We start from the raw sequence: 20,364 nt of genomic DNA on the forward strand, positions 1-20,364 counted from the left end.
CCCAACCATGTGATTGGGCCTAAGCCAGTAGTCAGACATCCCTCTAGCAGTCTGGGGCTCTTGCAGTCCGGGACCCCTCACTCCTTACCGCCCGCCTGCAGGGGAGGTGGGAGAGGCTCCTGCCACTGCCACTGCACTTACCAGCCATGAGCCCAGCTTCTGGCTGAGTGGCACTTCCCCTGTGGGAGTGCACTGACCACCAAGGGGCAGCTCCTGTGTTGAGCGTCTGCCCCTGGTGGTCAGTGCATGTCATAGCAACCAGTCGTTCCGCCGTTCAGTTGATTTGCATATTAGCTTTTTATTATATAGGATATGCACATTGCCGTATAACAGATTTCTAGAACTTTTAATCTTGCATGACTGAAACTCTACCCACTGAGTAACTCCACTTTTTCCCCTCCCCCCCAACCCTGGCAACAACCATTCCACTTTTGCTTCTATGAGTTTGACTACTTTACGTACCTGTTATAGGTAGAATTATACAGCATTTGTCTTTTTTTGTGATTGGTTTATTTCACTTAAAATTCTGTCCTCAAGATTCATCCATGTTGTAGGATTTCCCACTTTTTAGGCTGCATAGTATTCCATTGTATGTATATGCTACATTGTCTTTATTAATCCATCTGTCAATGGGCACTCGGGTTACTTCCCCCTCTTGGTATTGTGAATAATGTTGCAATGAACATGGGTGTGCAAATATCTCTTCGCGATTCTGTTTTCAATTATTTTAGATATGTACCCGAAGTGGGACTGGTGGATCATTGAAAAGGTATTTCTACTTCATTTGAAATGATGGGTAAATCTGCAGCCCTATTTTCCAAAGGCCTGATCCCTAAATCAATGCATAAACAGCCCAGGAGCAGCCGGTTTCCCTGTTTTCAGATACGCTCTTGTTGAAAGATGGCCTTGCTGCATTCTTCCCATTTTACCTCACCCTCATGGTCACGTTCCTTTGCCAAGTTTTATTTTTTTTTTTCAATGACTAGTGCCTGGATTCAAAATTTTTCATGATGTTTTCCCACTTGGCTTCCTTTCCTTATTCTTCAGACACTTTCAATGCACAGAATCAAATCCAGAATAAACACGCCAAGTGTGTGTTGCATTTTTGAGTCTAATAAATTACCACCTCCTGCCAATCCCAAACATGAACAATAAAAGTTTTAGGATGTCGGGTTTGCAATCGGAATTTGCCCTATCTATATATAGACATCAGGTATAGACACCTATATATTATATTATACATATAATAATAGACTTAAACAGAAAGCCACTCAGTGCTTTTCCATATAAACACCAATTTAGTGATAAATGCTATTGATATAGGTAGGACTGCAGAATTCCAGTCACCACTGTGTTTTTATCTCTCTCCCCCCGCCGCCCCTCCCCGCCAACCACTTCAAGGAGATGAAACTTGAGTAGTGAGCAGGGGTGGGAAGGGAGTGGAACAGGAAGGTGATGGAGAGGAGGAAGGAATGGAGAGAAAAGAAACAAAAACATCCTCACTCCCTTCTCATCCTGCCTTAAGTGGAAATTCCAGCTGGGTCATCTCAAGAGGAAGTTACTGTCAGTGGCAAAGATATTTAGGTGTAAATTACCAGAAAGATCTAAGGCAGGGTTTTCATCATTAAGAGTAGCCACAGTACCGGAGAAATTTTTGTGTCTTTAGAAAGAAAAGGCAAAGACCACCAAGGAGCATGCAATCTTGAAGAAAAATGATGTTCTGAAAACTGGAACCACACGGGGTAACCCCATTAATCATAACGCATGCATACAAGATCTGACATGGTAATTTAAAGGAAAAGTTGCACTCGGCCCACATCCCAGGGCAGGGAGTCCAGAGATGCTGTATGTGAAAACGGAACAATAAAGCACTTCACGTTTAGATTCCACTGTAAAGAATGTCTCGGAACCTGGTTGCAAGCCCGGCGGCGCATCTTGCACGCTCCAAATTCCCTTAATTCGCTACCCAAATCAGAAACAGAATTTTCCTCCTCAGAACCCCTCTGATTGCTCAAGAAAATATCATTCCTGCCCATCAGAGTGAAGAAAACAGGAGATGACACCAGGCCCCAAGCCAGATCAAAGCTGTCCTGATCGGCAAATTAGATTTTCAGCCTGTCCCAGGATGAGTAGCAGATGGTTTTTTTGGACTCTACAAAGTTAGGGACGCCATCCTCCTATGGTGAGGAGTGGGTTTTGTTCAGGCCTGGCCTGGCTTCCTTGCAGAAGAACCATCACTTTTTCTCATCCTAAACCATTATTTCCTAATCTATCATATTTCATTACTGGGGCTGATTGAATCTTTTATTTTAGTCTGTTGATGTCATTCTCCGGGGAATCTCAGTCCAGACTGACTTTGGCCGTAAGCGACAAGCCTTTATAGCAACCCTCCAGTTAAGGGTTTTTTATCTCTGGGTTATCTTGTGATCTGTTTTATTTTGAAGGTGCCATATTGTCTCTTATCTGGTAAAAGTGCAACTGAACAGATAGTTTTCAAACATGAAATGAATTTGTCTCTGGTGTTGATTTTCATTTGGATTAGAAATGTGCCCAGAAAGCTGTTTCAGACACAGCTCCGAGCGATAAGGAGAGAAATGAAAAACCTTAAATGTGTCCATGGATAAAACAGAAGAAGCTGATTTATGAAAGCACAGCAAAATAAAAAGGAACTGAGGACCAATTAATGCTTTATGTGTTCACCAAAGTCACAAGGACTGGTGTAAAATTCAATCATTGCTGACAAGTCCACATGAAATTCCACTCACGTGTTGCTACGAGAATCTATAAATGTGAACTGCAAAAGTAAGGTTTTGCTTACAAATGTGATGTTGCGATCACTACAGAAAGATGCCATCTTACATCATGTTTGCTCGGAGCTCGTAACGTTAGGTACGGAGCAGAAGCACAGTATTGGCTAAGTTGAATTGCTAAAGTCAAGCTCATCTGAGCTCATTTTGTTCTGTACTTTAAACTCTCCCACTTCTTAGGAAAGACTTCAAGGTCACTTCTTTATTGACTCTCCAAACAGAACTCACATAAACTTATAAGCAACCTATAAAAAGTATGTGTGTATATGTCTATATGCAATCCAGGGGCTAAGTAAAGGAGAGCAATTCCCCCCACAGCTACTATGGCTACCACCACGGGCAACCTGCAATGCGTGAGGCAACGGGTAATAGAGGTGTGTGTTTGTGTTTGTGTTTGTGTGTGTGTGTGTGTGTGTGTGTGCGTGCGCGTGCACGTGCACTTTCATGTGCATAAAAAAACCACATTTAGTCCCACAAGAACGCTCCAAAGAAGATATACTATTTATTAACTTAGTAGGTGGAGGTTGGGGGAAGCTAGCTTGCCCAAGCACTAACGGCTACTGAAGAGCGGGTAGGTAGTGAAGTAGTAAATCCTGCAATGGCAGAAAAGAAAAAGCTGAGTCACAGAGTGTGGTCATGTGGGAGAGTAAGGGTGACAGTCAGACCACCACCAGCAAGGACGGTGGGACCTGGGACCGGCCTAAGTCAGCCAGTGGGCACACCGAGTCTCCTTTGGGCCATAATAAATATCAGAACTTTTCAGGAACAAACTTTCTTTTCCCTCCCCCTCCCCACTCCCATTCTCAAGAGAATATGTACCAAACTTCCACACAAACTAAACACATCTGGGTTTGCTAGTCTTTCACTCATGAAAAGTAATGACAGTTCCGGAATCAAAAGGAGAGAGAGAGGACAGAGAAAGTACCTGTACTGACTAATGAGTTGAGTGTTGGGGGAGTTCACGATGTTTCTGCAAAAGGAAATGTGTGGCTGCTGAGAAGGACTAAAAGCAGTAAGATAATTCCTCCACGTGGAATTGGTGCTTCAGGCCAACCCCGATACACCCCAGGCAGCAAGTTTGTTTTGAACACAAATGAATAAAATGACATCAGGAGAGGGTTGAGTAGAGCATATATTCTCTCAACCTTGGCTCACAGAACCCATCCCGGGAGGGATACCATGGCCCCCGAATTCTAATCACCGAGCCAAATTACTACAGGGGAGAAAAAAGGCAAAAACTCAACTAGTCCCAAAGGCAAGAGATAATTTAATGGTGGGAGTGACTGGGAAGAGAGGGGAGCTTTAGCTCCCAAACAGAACTTGGCAGAAATGCTGGGATGGGATGTAGTTATAGACTGGATCTTTAATGGTCTTTGACACTAAGAAAGGTAATATGTTACAGCTATATCAAGTTGTAAGATGGAAAATGGACTCCAGGCAATTTTCTACGCTAAATATATTGTCACATACCCTTTGCCTCTCACCAACCTATCAGCAGGAGCAGTTTTCCTTAGAGAGACACAACACCCCTCTGTCTTCCTGTAAACACTCCTAAAGCTTCCATCCTTCCCGATGTCTGATTAGCCATTTATGCCTAATTAGTTATTAAGCTCAGGCTCTGGGGAGATCAAAACAAAGTCTTCAATCTCAAGTACTTTCCATTCTAGTGTGAAAAACAGTCAATAAGAAAATGTACGATCTCATGTTAAGTAGCTCTGTGGAAACTAGAAAGAAAATTGAATGGGCTAAGAGTAGAGTATAGTGGAGGGAAGAGCCGCTGTTTCAGGGGAGGTGAAGAAGAATATCCTCTCTGAGGTGAAAATTGAGAACAGACATAATAAAGAAGTGGTTTCTGGTCTAACAGACTTCACTTTTCCCAGGACAGAGCCCTGAGTTGAATGTCACACAAAACAGCATATGCTTGGGGAATTTGGTGCCCACACTGTGCTACAGGCACTAGCAACTCAGATTGGCAAAGAGTTTTAGGTTTTTGCAAGAGGACCAATTGTCTGAGGGGGGTTATGAAAACTAATGAAAGTCAAAATAAGTGGGCCATGTTGTAAAAAAAAAAAAATGACGCCAATTGTCATATAGCCCCATACTGGGTGTCCCTGAACAATGGCCTGATAGCATATTGGTTGCAAGGTGGATTTTGGGGTGTCTATCTGATTTTGGTTGGAATCTGGGCTCTACCACCTACTAGCTTTGTTTCTCTTAACCTTTCGAGCTTTAGGTTTCTCATCTGTAAGGCAGGGAAAACACCTTATCTTCCTGCAAAGTGTTCTGGAGACATGATGACAAATGCATTCGATGTACATAGTGCAGGGACACACATTAGAGGACTACAATGTTATATTTAGGACATTTTGAAGCACTATAAACATATTACATATTCAACACGAACCAAGATGTATACACTATGGTTAATTAAAATATTACTTCATACCATGGCTTTATAATAACCAGTCATGTCCACTGGTTTCTGTTTATCTTATAGAGGAGCTCCTTACTGTAGTGATCTTGATATTTTGGTGCTTCAGCTGCTATAATAATATGATATCGGGCCCCCCCGATCGGATCTATTAAAGCATGAATGGAATACCAAGGTCCACAGTCACCCTAACAGTAGTGGCAGGAAACCAAGAGATGGATGGAGACCTCGCTATGTTTTGAAACCCAGGCGAGGATTTCCTGCTTGCATGCCGCGAGAAGGCATTTGTTGAGGACAAGGTCACTTTATTTAACAGAAGTGCTTTCCGAGAAGCAGAGAGGAGATGTTTCCTCTCTCCTGGGTCCCCAGCAGCTGCCTTGGTTCAGATCACAAAGGTGCTCTGTGACTGAGGAATGATGAGTGTGCACTTCTGGAGAGGCCGCAAGTGACAAAAGAAAACGAATGACCCCGGGAAGAGAGCCCCGAGCAGAAAGGGAGACGTTGCCATCTCCGTAACACTCCATCACAGATGCCACTAACAGGATGCGGGCATCTCCGAGGGGCCACTCGAGCCTGGTTCAAAGCCTGATGAAGACAAGGTCCCAGCAGCAACACAGGACTCTCTGTCATCCTGACGTCTAGAAGGAAAAGGGGTCAGCGGGGCCATAAAAGGCTGATGTGGCTGCCACCTCTACTCATGTTCACACTGTTAACATGTTCGCCATCAAAGTGCCTTTCTTTATGGCAGTGGTTCTCAACCTTGGCTGCACATTAGAATCACCTGGGAATCTTTTTTAAATCCTGATTTCTGGGCCTCATCCTCCAGAAATTCTGTTTCTTTGTTATGGGGTGGGGCCACAACATTAGTAACAAAGAAACAGAATTTCCGGAGGATGAGGCCCAGAAATCAGGATTTTAAAAAGATTCCCAGATGATTCTAGTGTGCAGCCAAGGTTGAGAACCACTGCTTTATGGGGTGGGTGGAACAGATTCAGTATTTTATAGATCGGCAGAATGGGGTGGTGGGGGGTCAGGGGAGTGCAACAGGCACCTCTGTTAACAAAAGCTGGGAAAATGACCAGCCTAGCTTCCTTTCTGCAGGATGCAGAAAGCTACACTGACTCGGGGAACCATGGTACCAGCCACTGACTGTGTCAGGTGCTGTGTAAATACCTTCACCTCATACTTATTCTCTTCAGGAAAATCTGTGAGGTTGATGCTGGTTTTACCTCCATTGTATAGATGAAGGAACCAAGGCACCGTGAAGGCTGCTTAGCCCCTGCACAGTCTGAAGCTAGCGACTACAGTTTGAAACAGCTCCCACATTCCCTCTCCGATTGAGAGCAATCCGGAGATTCAAGCAAAATAAGAGAATCTGAGAACCAGATAAAGAAAATTGCTAGTAAGCTGCTGTAATGAAAACGGGAGAGATTAAATACAAATTAGAAATGAGTAAATGTTAAATATATAGTGAATCAGTTAAGGTTTTGACATCAAAAGCAGCAACTAGGGAAAAGTAAAGTACAGGACCCGAAGCAAGGATATGTCAGTGCCCACCTTCCCTTTCAAGCCTTATCCTGGACCACCGAATGGACCAATTTGTCCATCCATGAGAGAATCCTACATGACCATCCTGTCATGGGGGTCATAAAAGCTACTGCACAATCACAGCAAATAATGATGAAGGGACCAGGAAGGTCAAGTCTAAGGACTAAATCTAACAGTAACAATTTTGAGGTCCCTCTGTCCACATTGTTTCTCCTATATGAGGCTCAGACAACCCTCCCTTCCTTTTGATATTTTACCCTTTGGATTGTAAGTTTTCCTTAAGGAAGACAATTATGGAATTTAAGAGTACCCCCCCTTCAACCCCAGCAATCAGGGATAAATTGGACTAGATGGGCCTATTTACTTTGAAGCAAAGGTGAGTCTGTCTCAAACTGCCTTCATACTTGAGAGGTATAAGAAGGGGATCCTTAGTCCAAGGAGTTTTCTCAAGATTTTCATGATGCAGGACTGACCAGTGTCTCTTATTACTAGTGGACACTGATTATTAGTTCTGAGAAACAATGTCTTCATATTTGAAAGCTGAAGGAACATTCCTCTATTATAGTATTTCCATGATGAAGGTAACAAACACATCACAGAGGATCACGATCCCATTAAGAAAGCTGTGAAACTTCAAAACATACTCATCTCTGTACTTCCTCTTTTCATATTTCACTGTGTATTGCAGAGTTATGTTTACTGATGATTGATGGAGGTGCTTAAAGGCAGACCCATGTGTATTTCTTTTAGCCCAGCTATGGTAAAGAAGTTAGGGCAAGATGGGGACAGATGGGATCTGTACATGGTAGGCAGTTTTTATTTAAATCAATCTGCAAAACGTCACTAAAGGTCTTAAGAAGTAATTAAAAAATCAAACATAAAATCATATAATATAAATGAATAAAGAACACCGTGGATGAGGTAGGGTCCTATCACTGCCGTGGAAAAGTCAGATGTAGCATCAATAAGACCCGAGAGCAAGGTCTTGGCTAAATGTTAAGGTGGCAGGCATAGCAGCTGAACTCCACTTTAGTAAGACAAAACCCTAGACAGGTCACAAAACCATGATCAGGAAAAGAGCAAAGTACAAAGGTGTTTGACATTTAGAATCAGCAGCATGTGCAGGGTACCCCCAAAGCCAGATCTTTCTGGAGCACAAATGGGTCAGCTAGTACACAAAGTTCTTTTTATTTACTTCCTCATAATCTCTGTAATAACTCCACAAACTATGAACTATTAAATGTCCCCACTTTACAAGCAAGAGCACTAAAAGAGAAAAATTCAGTACCGTGTCTAAAGTTACCCAGCTAGTAAATAGTTCAACACCCAATGAAACCCATGCAGGCTGGTCCTGCAACCTGAACTCTCACCAATCCTTTTGCTGTCTGCATAGAGAGTAGGCATGTTAGCAAGCAGGAGATCACACAGGACTCTGTGCTTTTCACTCAGGCCAACTTGGTGAGGAAATATTAGAAAAGCATCTTTCGTATAGGTTTCGTTCACGTTAAATAAAGAGAGTCCAACTGGAATTCTGGGTTTCCTCCTATACTTTTGTTTTTCCCTCTGAATTAGCTGTCTTTGGAAACCGAAGCCCTGACGCTAAGGCTGAAAGGCAGTGTGGGGACTACAGGGATACAGGCACCGGGCTCAGAGTCAGATTTAGATTCTAGTCCCTTCTTACCACTAACTCACTGGGTAAAGGGGAACCATTCATTTGTCCTCCATATAACTGAAGCGTAATCATGTCTAAGGCCACATTAAATGCAGGATGTCATCATCTGGACAGGGTTTTTCCACGAAATGGTAGCATTTACAAATACTTGTATTGAGTAATCAGCTAATCAGACTTTCTATTTCCATATATTACATGTGCATATAAATTTGGGATTTCCCACCTGGCTGGAGTGGCTCAGTTGGTTGAGTGTTGCCCAGAGCACCAAAAGGTTGCTGGTGAGATTCCTGGTCAGGGCACATATCTGGGTTGCAGGTTTGATCCCTAGTCGGGGAGCATATGGAAGGCAACTGATCGATGTTTGCCTCTTTCTCCTTCTCTCTCTCTCTTTCTCTCTCTCTCTCTCTCTCCCCCTCTCTCTCCCTCTCCCTCTCTCTCTCTCTCTCACACACACACACACTTGCATACAACGTATCTTAAGCATGTCCTCAGGTGAGTATTAAAAAAAGGATTTGTGATTTTCTGTCTGGATGTCAAAGTGAAGGATAAATAAATACATCCTGGCAGGCATGCAAATGGCACGTACTATTTTCTTATCGTAGGACTCTCCGCTGCTGTAGGTTGTGGCCAGTGTGGAGGAACACTCTTCCAGGTACCACGGCTTCTTTCCACTCTCGGCTGTGCTGCTGATGGAGATGGTGTAGATGCTGTTGGTGTAGCCGTCACAGGAGCAGTGGTCTTTGCTCCTTCCGCCATTGCCTGACGCCCAGACAAAAACAGAGCCCAGGCCTCTCCGCCCCTGTTCACAAAGACAAAATGTTAAGCAGTTAAATGATGGAAGACGAGGATCCCAGGCTCTAGATGAAGAGATCAAAATTGACAAGACACAATCAGATATTTGCAGGAGTGTGTGATGCTATTTTAATAACATGCTGTGTTTAACTTTAAGTTGTGTTTTGATGTAAGAGGAGTTACTTGTAGAAACTAAAATGTATAGCATGGTGACTATCCTATATAATAAAAGCCTAATATGCTAAGTGTCCAGTTGTCCAGTCATCTGTTCAACCAATCAAAGAATAATATGCTAATGATATGCTAAGGCCTCTCAATTACTCACTATGATGTGCACTGACCACCAGGGGGCAGATGCTACAACTGGTTGGTTAGCTTGCTGCTGAGGTCCAGCCAATTAGGACTGAGCAAAATGGGCCAGACATGCCCTGGAGCCCTTGTGCAGTCCCTCCCCGCCCCGATCATGTACCGGTGAGTTCCCTTGGCCTGGTCTGTGCCCTCAGGGGATGTCAGAGAGCCGGTTTCAGCCCGATCCCATAGGCCAGGTTGAGGGATCCCACTGGTGCATGAATTCTTGCACCGGGCCTCTAGTGATTAATAATAGTGTATTACATATTTGAAAGTTGCTAAGAGAATAGATCTTAAAAGTTCTCATCACAAGAAAAAAATTGGTAACTATGTGAGATGATGGAAGTTAACTAGACTCACTCTCATGACATTTCACAATATATACAAACACTGAATCATTAACGTTGTACATTTGAAACTAATATAATGTTATAAGTCAAATAAACCCATAAAAGAAGTAACTAAAATAATCTTTCTCACATGGCACAGTTATAGAAGTAACAATAGCACCAATCTATATATATAAAACCCTAGGCAACTGGTCAATCATTCGACCGTTCAACTGGTTGCTATGATGTGCACTGACCACCGGGGGCAGATGCTCAATGCAGAAACTGCCCCCTGGTGGTCAGTGCACTCCCACAGTGGGAGTGCCACTCAGCTGACCGATGGGCACCAGACGCCGGGCTCATAGCTGGCGAGCATAGCTGCAGCAGTCCGCCTCTATAGCAGCACTAACAAGAGATGGTGGCAGGTGCAGCAGGGCCAGGATGAACTGCAGTGGCACCTCAGGCTCCTTCTAAGCTGCCTGACACTTCGTGCACCACTACATCCCTGAAGGGGTCCCGGATTGTGAGAGGGCGCAAGCCAGGCTTAAGGACCCCACTGGTGTATGCATTTGTGCACCGGGCCTCTAGTGATGATAATAATAAGGGCTAACATTTATTAGGTACCTACCATGGACCAAACATAGTTCTAAAGTTTTACGTGAATCAGAATGAATTCTTCTAATAACCCTGTGAGAATGGTGCAATTTGTGTCCCCACCATACAGGTGAATAATTGAAGTACAGAAGTCCAGTAATGCTCCTAAGGTCATACAGCCAGTACAAGGAAGGACAAAATTTGAACTCAGACAGCTGGACCCCAGAATTGTAATATTATTAATCACCAATCACCACAGTCAAATACTATTGCTACCAACATTTACATCCACCATGAAGGGGGTGCTACTGTGCACCCTCATTTCACAGGTGAGGAGCATGAGGTGTAGAAAGATTATGTATTTATCTGAGATGACATGTCAGTGATTGGCAGAAAAAGTCCGATATCCTTCCTTCTAGAACTGTGCCTCCCCTGTGCATGGTGTGGACACTAATAACTAAGGATTATTAATGGATGCTACCAGAAATAAAAGGATATCAAGAGATCAAATATGTTTGGAAACTCTGAGTTCAGCAAAATTAAACAGGTTCTCTTACTGCAGAACTCCTCAGAGTCTTTAATAGTGGTTGGTCATTGCAAAACTCTTCCTTGTACTGGCTGTATGACCTTAGGCACATTCTGAAGTAATTTTCAAACATATTTGATTGCAGATGACATCTTCAACCAGACTCATGATCTTACATAGCTAGGAGATGGAGTCATATTCTTCCTTGCCAAACCTTGGCATAAATTAAAGCTATCCTTAATGTCATAAAATAATCAAGAAGAAAAGTAGAATATAGATATATTGAAGCATAATGACTATTTGGTTCTATAAGATGAGGTCTTGGGAGGAAACAGAGGTAAGCCTAAGTGAAGAATATTTATAGGAATAGTTATAGCTGCGTCTGGGAGAAATCTCACCATTTTAAAACTAGAAGGCACACTGGAGGACACCTCACCAAACCTAACATTTAGTTTGTAATTAGGAAGCGAGAACCAAAAATCACATAGGGATGGCTGAGACTCTTCCTTCCAGGCCCTCACTTTCTGGTCCTAGGGGTAGGGAAAAATATTTGGGATGATGTCTTAGAATTTCTGGAAAAAAGAACCAAGAAGAGAGGCCACAAAGAATCCGGAGTATCTGTGATAAACTGTCTCTGACCTTGAATCCTCAAGGAACAGAATATTTATGACATGATTTGACCGACTTGAGCATAGATTTCCTTTTGTCCTTCAATGTGGAAAAATGCAATATGATTACACAGGAATGGGACAAATTCAGGAAGAGACAGGAAAAGAAACTTCTGGATGCTACTGCCCTGGACAGCTGGGTCTGGTTTACCTTCCTTCAGTCTCCCACCAAAATATTCATGAAACATGGAAAAAGATGCAAAAATCACCAAGCCACCATACACCAAGGACTATATTCAATAGTTTGTCAATCCCAGAATTGCCCCTCATTACCTGTGGGTGGCCTGATTTAAAAATTCTAGTCACTGACTTATACCTGGACTTCAGAAATAGACCCTCTTAGCCAAAGAAGGAAGGTTCCAGTTCATCACCAAAATGTAGCTTCTCTACCACACACCAAGCGACTGTATTGTAGGTGAGAAGCCTGGTCACATCAGGGCCTTACCTAACAGGTCAACAGAACACGTGAAATAATGCAAAACCCACCTGGTTGAAATAGCACCATGAAGAGGTAAAACCACAAAACAATGAGAGCGCATATATGACGCATTTATATATCTATGTAAAATTATGACTGCCTGTGTATAAAATTCAAAAGAGATCTTTAAAAACTAATTCAATTTTAAAGAATGTTTAATAAGAAAATATTCAGGAGATACTTTTATGTTCATGATGTAGAGACAAATGTAGGATACAGAATGATATAGCATGGTCTCTGTTTGGAAAAAATGTATGTGTACGTAAAGAAGTTAATGTGCATAAGGTTAAAGGCATAAAGCTACCATAAAGTGACGAAGTAACAGAACTTACCCTGTTTGGTAAGCTTAGGAAAGATTTTTATTTTATTTTCATACCATCCTTTGGCAACAGTGTATGATTTTTATAAACAAATACAAATACATTTATTCCTGTATTAGGACCAATTCTTAAGAGACAATTTTACTTTATGATCAAGAGGAGTGTTACACACAAAAGTCCACTGTATGCTAAAAACAACAGAGCTAACATTTATAGACACTTACTATGCGCCAAGCACTGTTTCAACGTTATTCTGCACAAAGCGAGTCTATATCATCATTTTACAGATGACCAAATGGGGGCTCAGAAACGCTGACCAACGCCAGAGCCAGAGCTTGAAATCCAACTGGCACCAAAGCCTGAGCCCTTAGCCCTTACAGCAGTTTTCTTTTGGGCTTATGTTTGCTATGCTGTGTTTAGCTGAGACTCCTGAGTCCTCACTGAAGCGTGGCATTAGGATCTAAGAGCAGACCAGCCTCCAAGTTCTCTCCAGACCTGCAGAATCAGAACTTCGGACCTCTCCCGAGTGTCCTCAAGGGAAGGACTCAGGGTCTGACCTCAAAGCCCCCCTAAAGATCCCTACTTCACAAGGGCTCCTTCACAATGACCTCAAGTCATTCTATTCTGGCAGTATCCACAGATGACACCACTCGGGAGGACAATGGCATGGCTAAGGGCCCTGGGGAGATCCCCTGGGTTGGGATAACAGTTGGTTAATAGACAGTGGGATGCTGCTACCCTGGAAACGTCCCTTCCAGACCGAGGTGACGTCCTGTATCAAACAGATGATTTGAGGTAATTACTTCACAACTGGGCAATGGTGAAGGGAAACTCTTAAGGACAGTGTTGGGTCAATAACCCATCCCCTGCACCAGGCCTGCAAGGAGTTGGGTAGAGAGAAGTCACTGGAGCTGGAGACAGAGGGGATAACAGGAGTTGAAAATTGCTCAGGGGACACACCAACCCCTATCAGCCCTTCAGAAAGGGGCCAGGGGAATACATACTGAGACCCAGTCTCCTCCTCTCCCCGCCCCATTTCTCCCATATCCATCCCATTGGCTAAAACCTGGGAGCCAGAGGACCTGGGAGACCATACAGGACACAGAGATCAGTACCCCTCAGCATGGAGCACCTCGAGAGAAGGGGTATGGAGGGTGGAATGGGAGACATCAGGTATCATCCTTAAGGTGTGTGATGGACTGAACTGTATCCCCCAGCCCCAAATTCATATGTTGAGCTCCAACCCCCCAATGTGACTGTATTTGAAGATAGGACCTTTAAGGAGGTAATGAAGGTTAAGTGAGGTCATAAGAGTGGGGCCCTAAGCTAGTAAGACTGTTCTCCTTATGAGAAGTAGAAGAGACGCAGGAAGTACACCCAAGGAGGAAAGGCCATGTGAGGACACAGCAAGAAGGCGACCGTCTGCAAACTGAGGAGATGTGTCACCAGAACTCAACCTTACTGGCACCTCGATGCTGGACTTCTAACCTTTTAGCCTCCAGAACTAGGAGAAAATACATTCTGTGGTTTAAGCCACCCAGTCTTTGTTACTCTGTGATGGCAGCCCGAGTTTCCTAATACAGGTGAGAGGAGGAGATAAAGGATGACCTGGCCCCCGTGGATCTACAGAATAAACTGATGCTGCCGCCATTCTATCCAGTCAACCTGACCTTCATGCATGTGTGTTATGGTTTGATTAAAGACCCAGAAATGAACAGACTGATTTGTATGCTGAAAATGCCATAAAAACAGCTGCTAGAGATCTCTGAGGTTAATCTGAAACAATTAGCAATTCAAAGATTTATTTACTACAGATGCACAGGGCATTTTCATTAGTGTGCAATAGTCAGAAAAACCAAAATATTAGTTAAAAAACAACAGCAACTGGACATTTCCCCCAAAGTTCAGAGTAATTGAAGAATTAAATCTTCATGCGGGATGTAGGGAGAAGGGAAGGTGGGCAGAATATTGTAAAGAGAAAAGAATCTTGAGACACATATTTTCCCAACGTATAGGAAATAAGATTTTTTAGTTCAGTAATGTATTGCGATTATAATTGGTTATTTAAATATGGCTTTGGATGAAAAGAGGGGAAAAAACCCTCCAATTTGATTGAGTACTAAATTAAAAGTTAGTAAACTAACATAAGGCAAAATATATTGTGAAATCCACACAGGACCCATTTGACCGAACTCTAAATACTCTTTCATTTTATATTTAATTGTGCATGTGTTTCTTCTTATGTATGCCCTACAAAGGTCAATTTATGATACCCCATAGAGTTTTTATTAAAGGCTAGAAAGGAACTGGATTTTCTTGTGGTACAGGGGGTCAGAAAAGGCTACTTTATGTGAGACTACCAATTAAATTGTACACCCCAAGCCAGGTTTTGAGAGCTATAGAGTTTGATGGAACTAAATTTCTTTCTTTAAAGTGGTGTGATAACTTTTCAACCAATGCAGTTAGATGTTACTTGGTATTTTAACATGACTCTATTATCCCATATTGTGTAGAAAGTATTCTTAAAGGGCCATGAGTAAGTGCCCAGAGACTTCTTATAATACAAAAGAAATGTGGCTGGACACTATGCTAGGTGTTTTCATACCAGCATAGTTAATTTAGAGCAATACCAGCAATAAAGCAACTTTCACTTAATTGTGATATCTTCCAAGAACAGCCTGAATACCCAGTTCCCCAGAGCCCCTCACCAGCCCCAGCTTTTTCTGACTCTGTGAGCAAAGAGCACAGCCATCTATGCGGTTCTTCCACACACGGTTCAGAGAGACAGGGGCTGCCGGCTGGAAGAGGTCGGAGAAAGGCAAGGACACCTGCAACTACTCAGCAGCTGAGACATGGAGGGAACTCATCTTTCTAAAGCTCAAGGACATTCTGACAAGCATTTCCAAAATAAATCTTATTCCTTAACAGAGTAAGAGTATATACTTTAAAATCAAACTGTCATCCATTATGGCTTATGTGATGTTTTCAGTGTAGTCAACAGCTTGGGTAATTCCACTTGTTTCTAAGCAAAAATTCCAAGACTGAAAATGGTTAACGATAGAAAGTAACAGCTCCCCAAAGATGATTTCAACAGGTAGCCAACACACGAGAGTGTCCTCCACCAACACCTGTTGATGTTCAGCCTTCCACTGGCCTGCTGGCCCCCGCCCCCTCCTGCTGTCTGTGGCCAAAGCTGCCCACGTAGCAGGAAATCAGACTTGGAGGGACTGTCTGAACATCCACAGACGGACGTGCAAAAACACCACAGGAGTGGAGTCTTCACCATTCTCATTCTATGCTACTCAGCCGGCCAGAGGATGATTGATGAGAAAAAAAGATGGAAAATACAAATGCATCTTTTCCTAAAGTACTTAATGTGAAAGAAGCAAGGGACTCTTTTGTGAAGAGGAATCTATTTCTTCTCATTTTTGTCTTTCTGTCCTTTCTCATGTGACATCACTTCCTCCCTATCTCGTCCACCTCACGTCAGATCTTCTGTAATCTAATTTGCTGAATGCACAATAGGTCTCTGAGTCATGCACATTAAGCAATTTTTAATGTTCTGTTGGCTTTTTAATAATACACAGAAAATACTGGTTGCAGTTGTTAGCGATCATATTAACCTTACCAAACACAAGTGAAATTTCAATTTATTTGCTTCCCAAGCAGGCCAAATGCAGTTGACTTCTGCTTTAAAGGAATAGAGAACCTAATGATAATTATGGGATCTGTTGTGAGTGACGATAGTTGCAAGCATTTCTGGTAAAACGACAAAGGTTTAAATGCCACTTATAACCTTCATTTAGGGTCTCTTCTCGGAATCATTCATGTTCTAGTACATGAACGAGCAGCGCGAGGCACTGAATTCAAGGAACCTAAAGGTGACTTGAGCTTGGTCTTTTAAAAGACCCGTCGAGTAATGTGACCAAAGGCTAGTGTGAAGACTAATGAATGAACGCTGTAAACCCAAAACTTCCCCAGACCCAGCTTCCTGATGAAAAGCTGATTTTATGTTTATCCTGTGAATAGAAAGAAACAAACAAACACATTGAGTTGCTTGTCCGCCACATCTGCCAGGACGTAATTCGTAGCACGTGAACTGGGCAGAGGCCTGGGAGAATCCCCCCTGCTATCGGGGCTGCCCTTCCTTCAGAAGGGGTGGCACTGGGGGGTTTGCACACACCATGCAGCTTAGATTTTATCACCGACGTGCACAGGGTGCGACCCTAGGCTCCTGACGGCAGTAGTACAACAGTGGGGTTTCTTTTTCTGTGTTTATTTTTAAAGTCTGCCTGGAAGAAGGAAACCAGTCTTTCAGGGACAGAGCGTAGTAGAGTATCTAGTAGGAAATAAAAACCAGGTGTGTTTACAAAGGGAAGTAAATACACTTTCAAGCAAAGAGTTTGATTCCTATTAACCTTTAGATGTTCTGTACATTTAGGAACTTCACATAATAAACATTTGGAGCCGAATAAAGTGCTATAGATATTATTTAAAGCTGGACACATGAGAGATTCATGCAGTGAAATTTTAAATTTTGACATAAGGAAATGAAGTAAGCAGAACCACTTAGTGGCTGGGCTAGGACCAGATGGATTCTGTCTCACCTCAACCATTGCTGATCCTCACTGACCAGTACTGACCCTGGGTGTTCCTAAAAATGCTTAACAGCATGGTTTAGGAAATACTGCTTAACTGACAACTGAGGACTACAGGAAAGGACCCCCAAACCTCCTCCTGCCCTATCTCTTGCTAAGTCAACAATCCCAATATAATTACCTATTTTTTATTTTCTATCTGTGGCCAATTCATATTGGTCAACTCCCCATTTTTTTTTTCTCAAACCTTGTCTCCCTCATCTGACTCACTAAAGCCTCAACGAGACTCAGGTTAATTTACTTCTGGTCTCTCCCAGAGCCCTTCCAGCTCCAAGCCCTGATCCAGATGTTTTCCTGTGGCCTGGGGACTGTAACACGGGCTGGGAGGAGGACCATGCAGATTAGGCATCTCACTCCCCATTCCAAGCAGCTAAAAAAGTGCATGTGAATCTCATATCCTCTCAGCAGTAAGAACAATCAATAATTAACAGAGTACCGACATCACGGTTCTGGGTACAGCCACCATCCCAGGAATCCCATTTTAAGGAGAAAAAAGGACATCCCTGCCAAAAGCTTCTACATCTTAGATCATCCCAAGAAGAAAGGCGAAATTATCTGACTTTCAGGAGAGCCAGGTGTGTGAAATTGAGGCTATTTCTGATACCTATATTAATTTATTTAAAATTATTCAGATCAACTTGAAAAAAGTCCTTTCATAGAGAAGAAAAACATTATCAAAAGGGGTATGAAAGGAATTTATTGTAAACGTTTGGAAAGGCACTTAGAAAGAAGGATAGAAGGATACTCCAGCAATAATGAACGTTTATACTCCTTTTTAACTTAGTTCTAGGTGACAGAATGCCTCACGAAGGACTAGTTCCAATGGCCAGCTCAACTCTGAAAGGGCAACAAGCAAGCTGCCCCTGTCCAAAGCCCACCAAAGGGATCTGACTGTCACTGTCTTCTAGTCCACTAAGCAATAACCTTGACCTTTAGCGGAGTAGCTCAAAATACAGAAAAAAATCAACCCTCTACATTTTCTTCCCATAAACACAATCCTGATTTAAAGCAGATCATATTTTGGGGGGAAAATTACAATTAATATGAGGTTAATATTATTTATAAGACTCTGTGATGAATACCTTGGGTTCCTTAACAATGGATCCGATGGGGCCCTTCCTCCAGGGAGGAGACCAGCAGTTGGGCTGAGCACTGTACGTGAGAGATCTGTCAGTCTTCATGACAGCTTCATAAAGTATTATCATAGCCTTTTATCAGGGAAACGGAAGCTCTGATAACTTGGTTTCTTGTCCCATATCAAAACTCTAGAGAAACCTAACTGAGATTTCAACCCAGGTCTCTGCGATTTTAAAGCCAGTACTTTCTACAACATCATAGGCTGCATCCAAGGGACAATATAGTAGTGAAGTTCAGAATATGCCTGGATGATAAATTCTCTAGGACAGCAGTTCTCAACCTGTGGGTCGCGACCCCTTTGGCGGTTGAACGACCCTTTCCCAGGGGTCGCCTAAGACCATCCTGCATATCAGATATTTACATTACGATTCATAACAGCAGCAACATTGCAGTTATGAAGTAGCAACAAAAATAATTTTATGGTTGGGTCACAACATGAGGAACTGTATTTAAAGGACCAGAAGGTTGAGAACCACTGCTCTAGGAGTTCAGAGAAGGGAGAGGTCCCTGTGGCGGTGTTCACTTGCAGAGGACTGTGGGCTGGAAGCTGAGTGTGCACCGACAGGGCGATAGGATGCGCTAGAGAGGAGCAGGTAGGACACAGCACGGTGACCAAGGGCACGGGCTTGGGAGAAGACAGGCCCATGTCGGAACCACAGCCATGCTTTCTAATGGCCAGGTTGCCTACTTTGCCTAGAGTGAGTTAGTTTCCAAATCTAGAGACTTGGTTGGGGCGGATGAAAATTAATCGATGCCCAACTTAAGTGGCTATCAGAATTAGAAATCACGATAATGCTTACAATCCTGAATATTAAGTTTGATTGTTTTCATCTTAAAGATGAGGACTCTAGGCTCAAGTTAAGTGAAAAAACAAATCTGCAATAAAAGCCGCATAGACTTTTAAATCATATGATATTATCAACTCAGTTCAATTTATCCTTGTTTATTACAGAGCGGCCTTTCTTTTCCAGTTACTGCCATGTTTCATAGCAGAAAATGTATCAGTCTGTCCTCCCTAGGAACTTTCTCAAATCTATGTTTAGGATCACAGAAACTCAGGATTGGAACAGACCTTAACTTGGCCTAATCCCACTCCTGTATGATTTTGTATCTTCCCCATAAAACAGGGACATCCAGACCCAACCAGAACGAGACCTGTGATAAGGACTTCTCTTACTCCCAGGCGCCCGGCAGTCACTATAAATAGAACAAAGCAAACTAAGAGAAAAGAGGACTGCTACTGATAGCTGGTTAAGCCATAAGGAGAATGCAGGGATTTGGAATGGAATTTGCAGCAGTTAGTATAAACTATTCACAGAGTTAAGAATGGATCCCTCAACTAGAACTGAAAACAAGGTGATAATAAATCTTTGACATTTGCACCGACACAAAACCAGAAGAGATCTGTGCTCCTTCCCATGGAAATGCATCCCAGTTCACAGTAACAGAGTACTCTAACTTTGACATCTGGTTATCAGATAACTTTGTGAAGATTACAGAATTTATGAAAGACATATATTTCTTTGTTTCCAACATGGATAATCTTCTATTGGGTCCACTTGCAAGTCACTTCATAGCTCTGTTAAAACTCTTAAACAGTTCCGTCCGCATAGAGTTAGCTCCTCAGGGAGGGTTCTTTAAACAAACCTCAGTTAAAGTCAATTTTCATTAAGTGAAACCAACATGAAATAAACTCTCTTGTTTATCTTTGCCTACCAGTATACCATTCCAAAGTTTTACAACATTTGCCAACCAATTTAACAGCAATCTGTCATTTATTAAAATGTACACTGGTACCAATCCTGTTACAGTTGGGTGTCTATATCAGATAAAAACACATCGCTCCCAAAAGGAATGGGTTCATTTTATTATGATTATTGCTACTGTTTTTATTATACAAGCTCATTACACCCCTTCTCCTCCTCCTTCTCCTCCTCCTCCTGATGAACATATGCCTTTTATTTACAGGTACAGAAATATGTGTGTGCATGCACGTACACTTACATGTGTGTAGTAGAGACAATCTGTGATTGTGAAGCAACCATGTGCTTTCAGC

The 20,364-nt window shown here is 42.6% G+C and overlaps 1 protein-coding gene across 1 annotated transcript in view; it reads right to left on the reverse strand.

Moving 5' to 3' along the window:
- The window catches only part of PCSK5 (proprotein convertase subtilisin/kexin type 5), a 416,138-nt gene that overhangs the window by 233,088 nt on the left and 162,686 nt on the right, over positions 1–20,364 (reverse strand). The window contains exon 8 of the mRNA XM_006776508.2: positions 9,045–9,257. Within this exon, the coding sequence (XP_006776571.2) occupies positions 9,045–9,257 (213 nt within the window). The remainder of the gene's footprint in view (positions 1–9,044; positions 9,258–20,364) is intronic.

This window comes from Myotis davidii, unplaced genomic scaffold (genome assembly GCF_000327345.1).
Source record: "Myotis davidii unplaced genomic scaffold, ASM32734v1 scaffold228, whole genome shotgun sequence".
Taxonomy (NCBI): Eukaryota; Metazoa; Chordata; class Mammalia; order Chiroptera; family Vespertilionidae; genus Myotis; species Myotis davidii.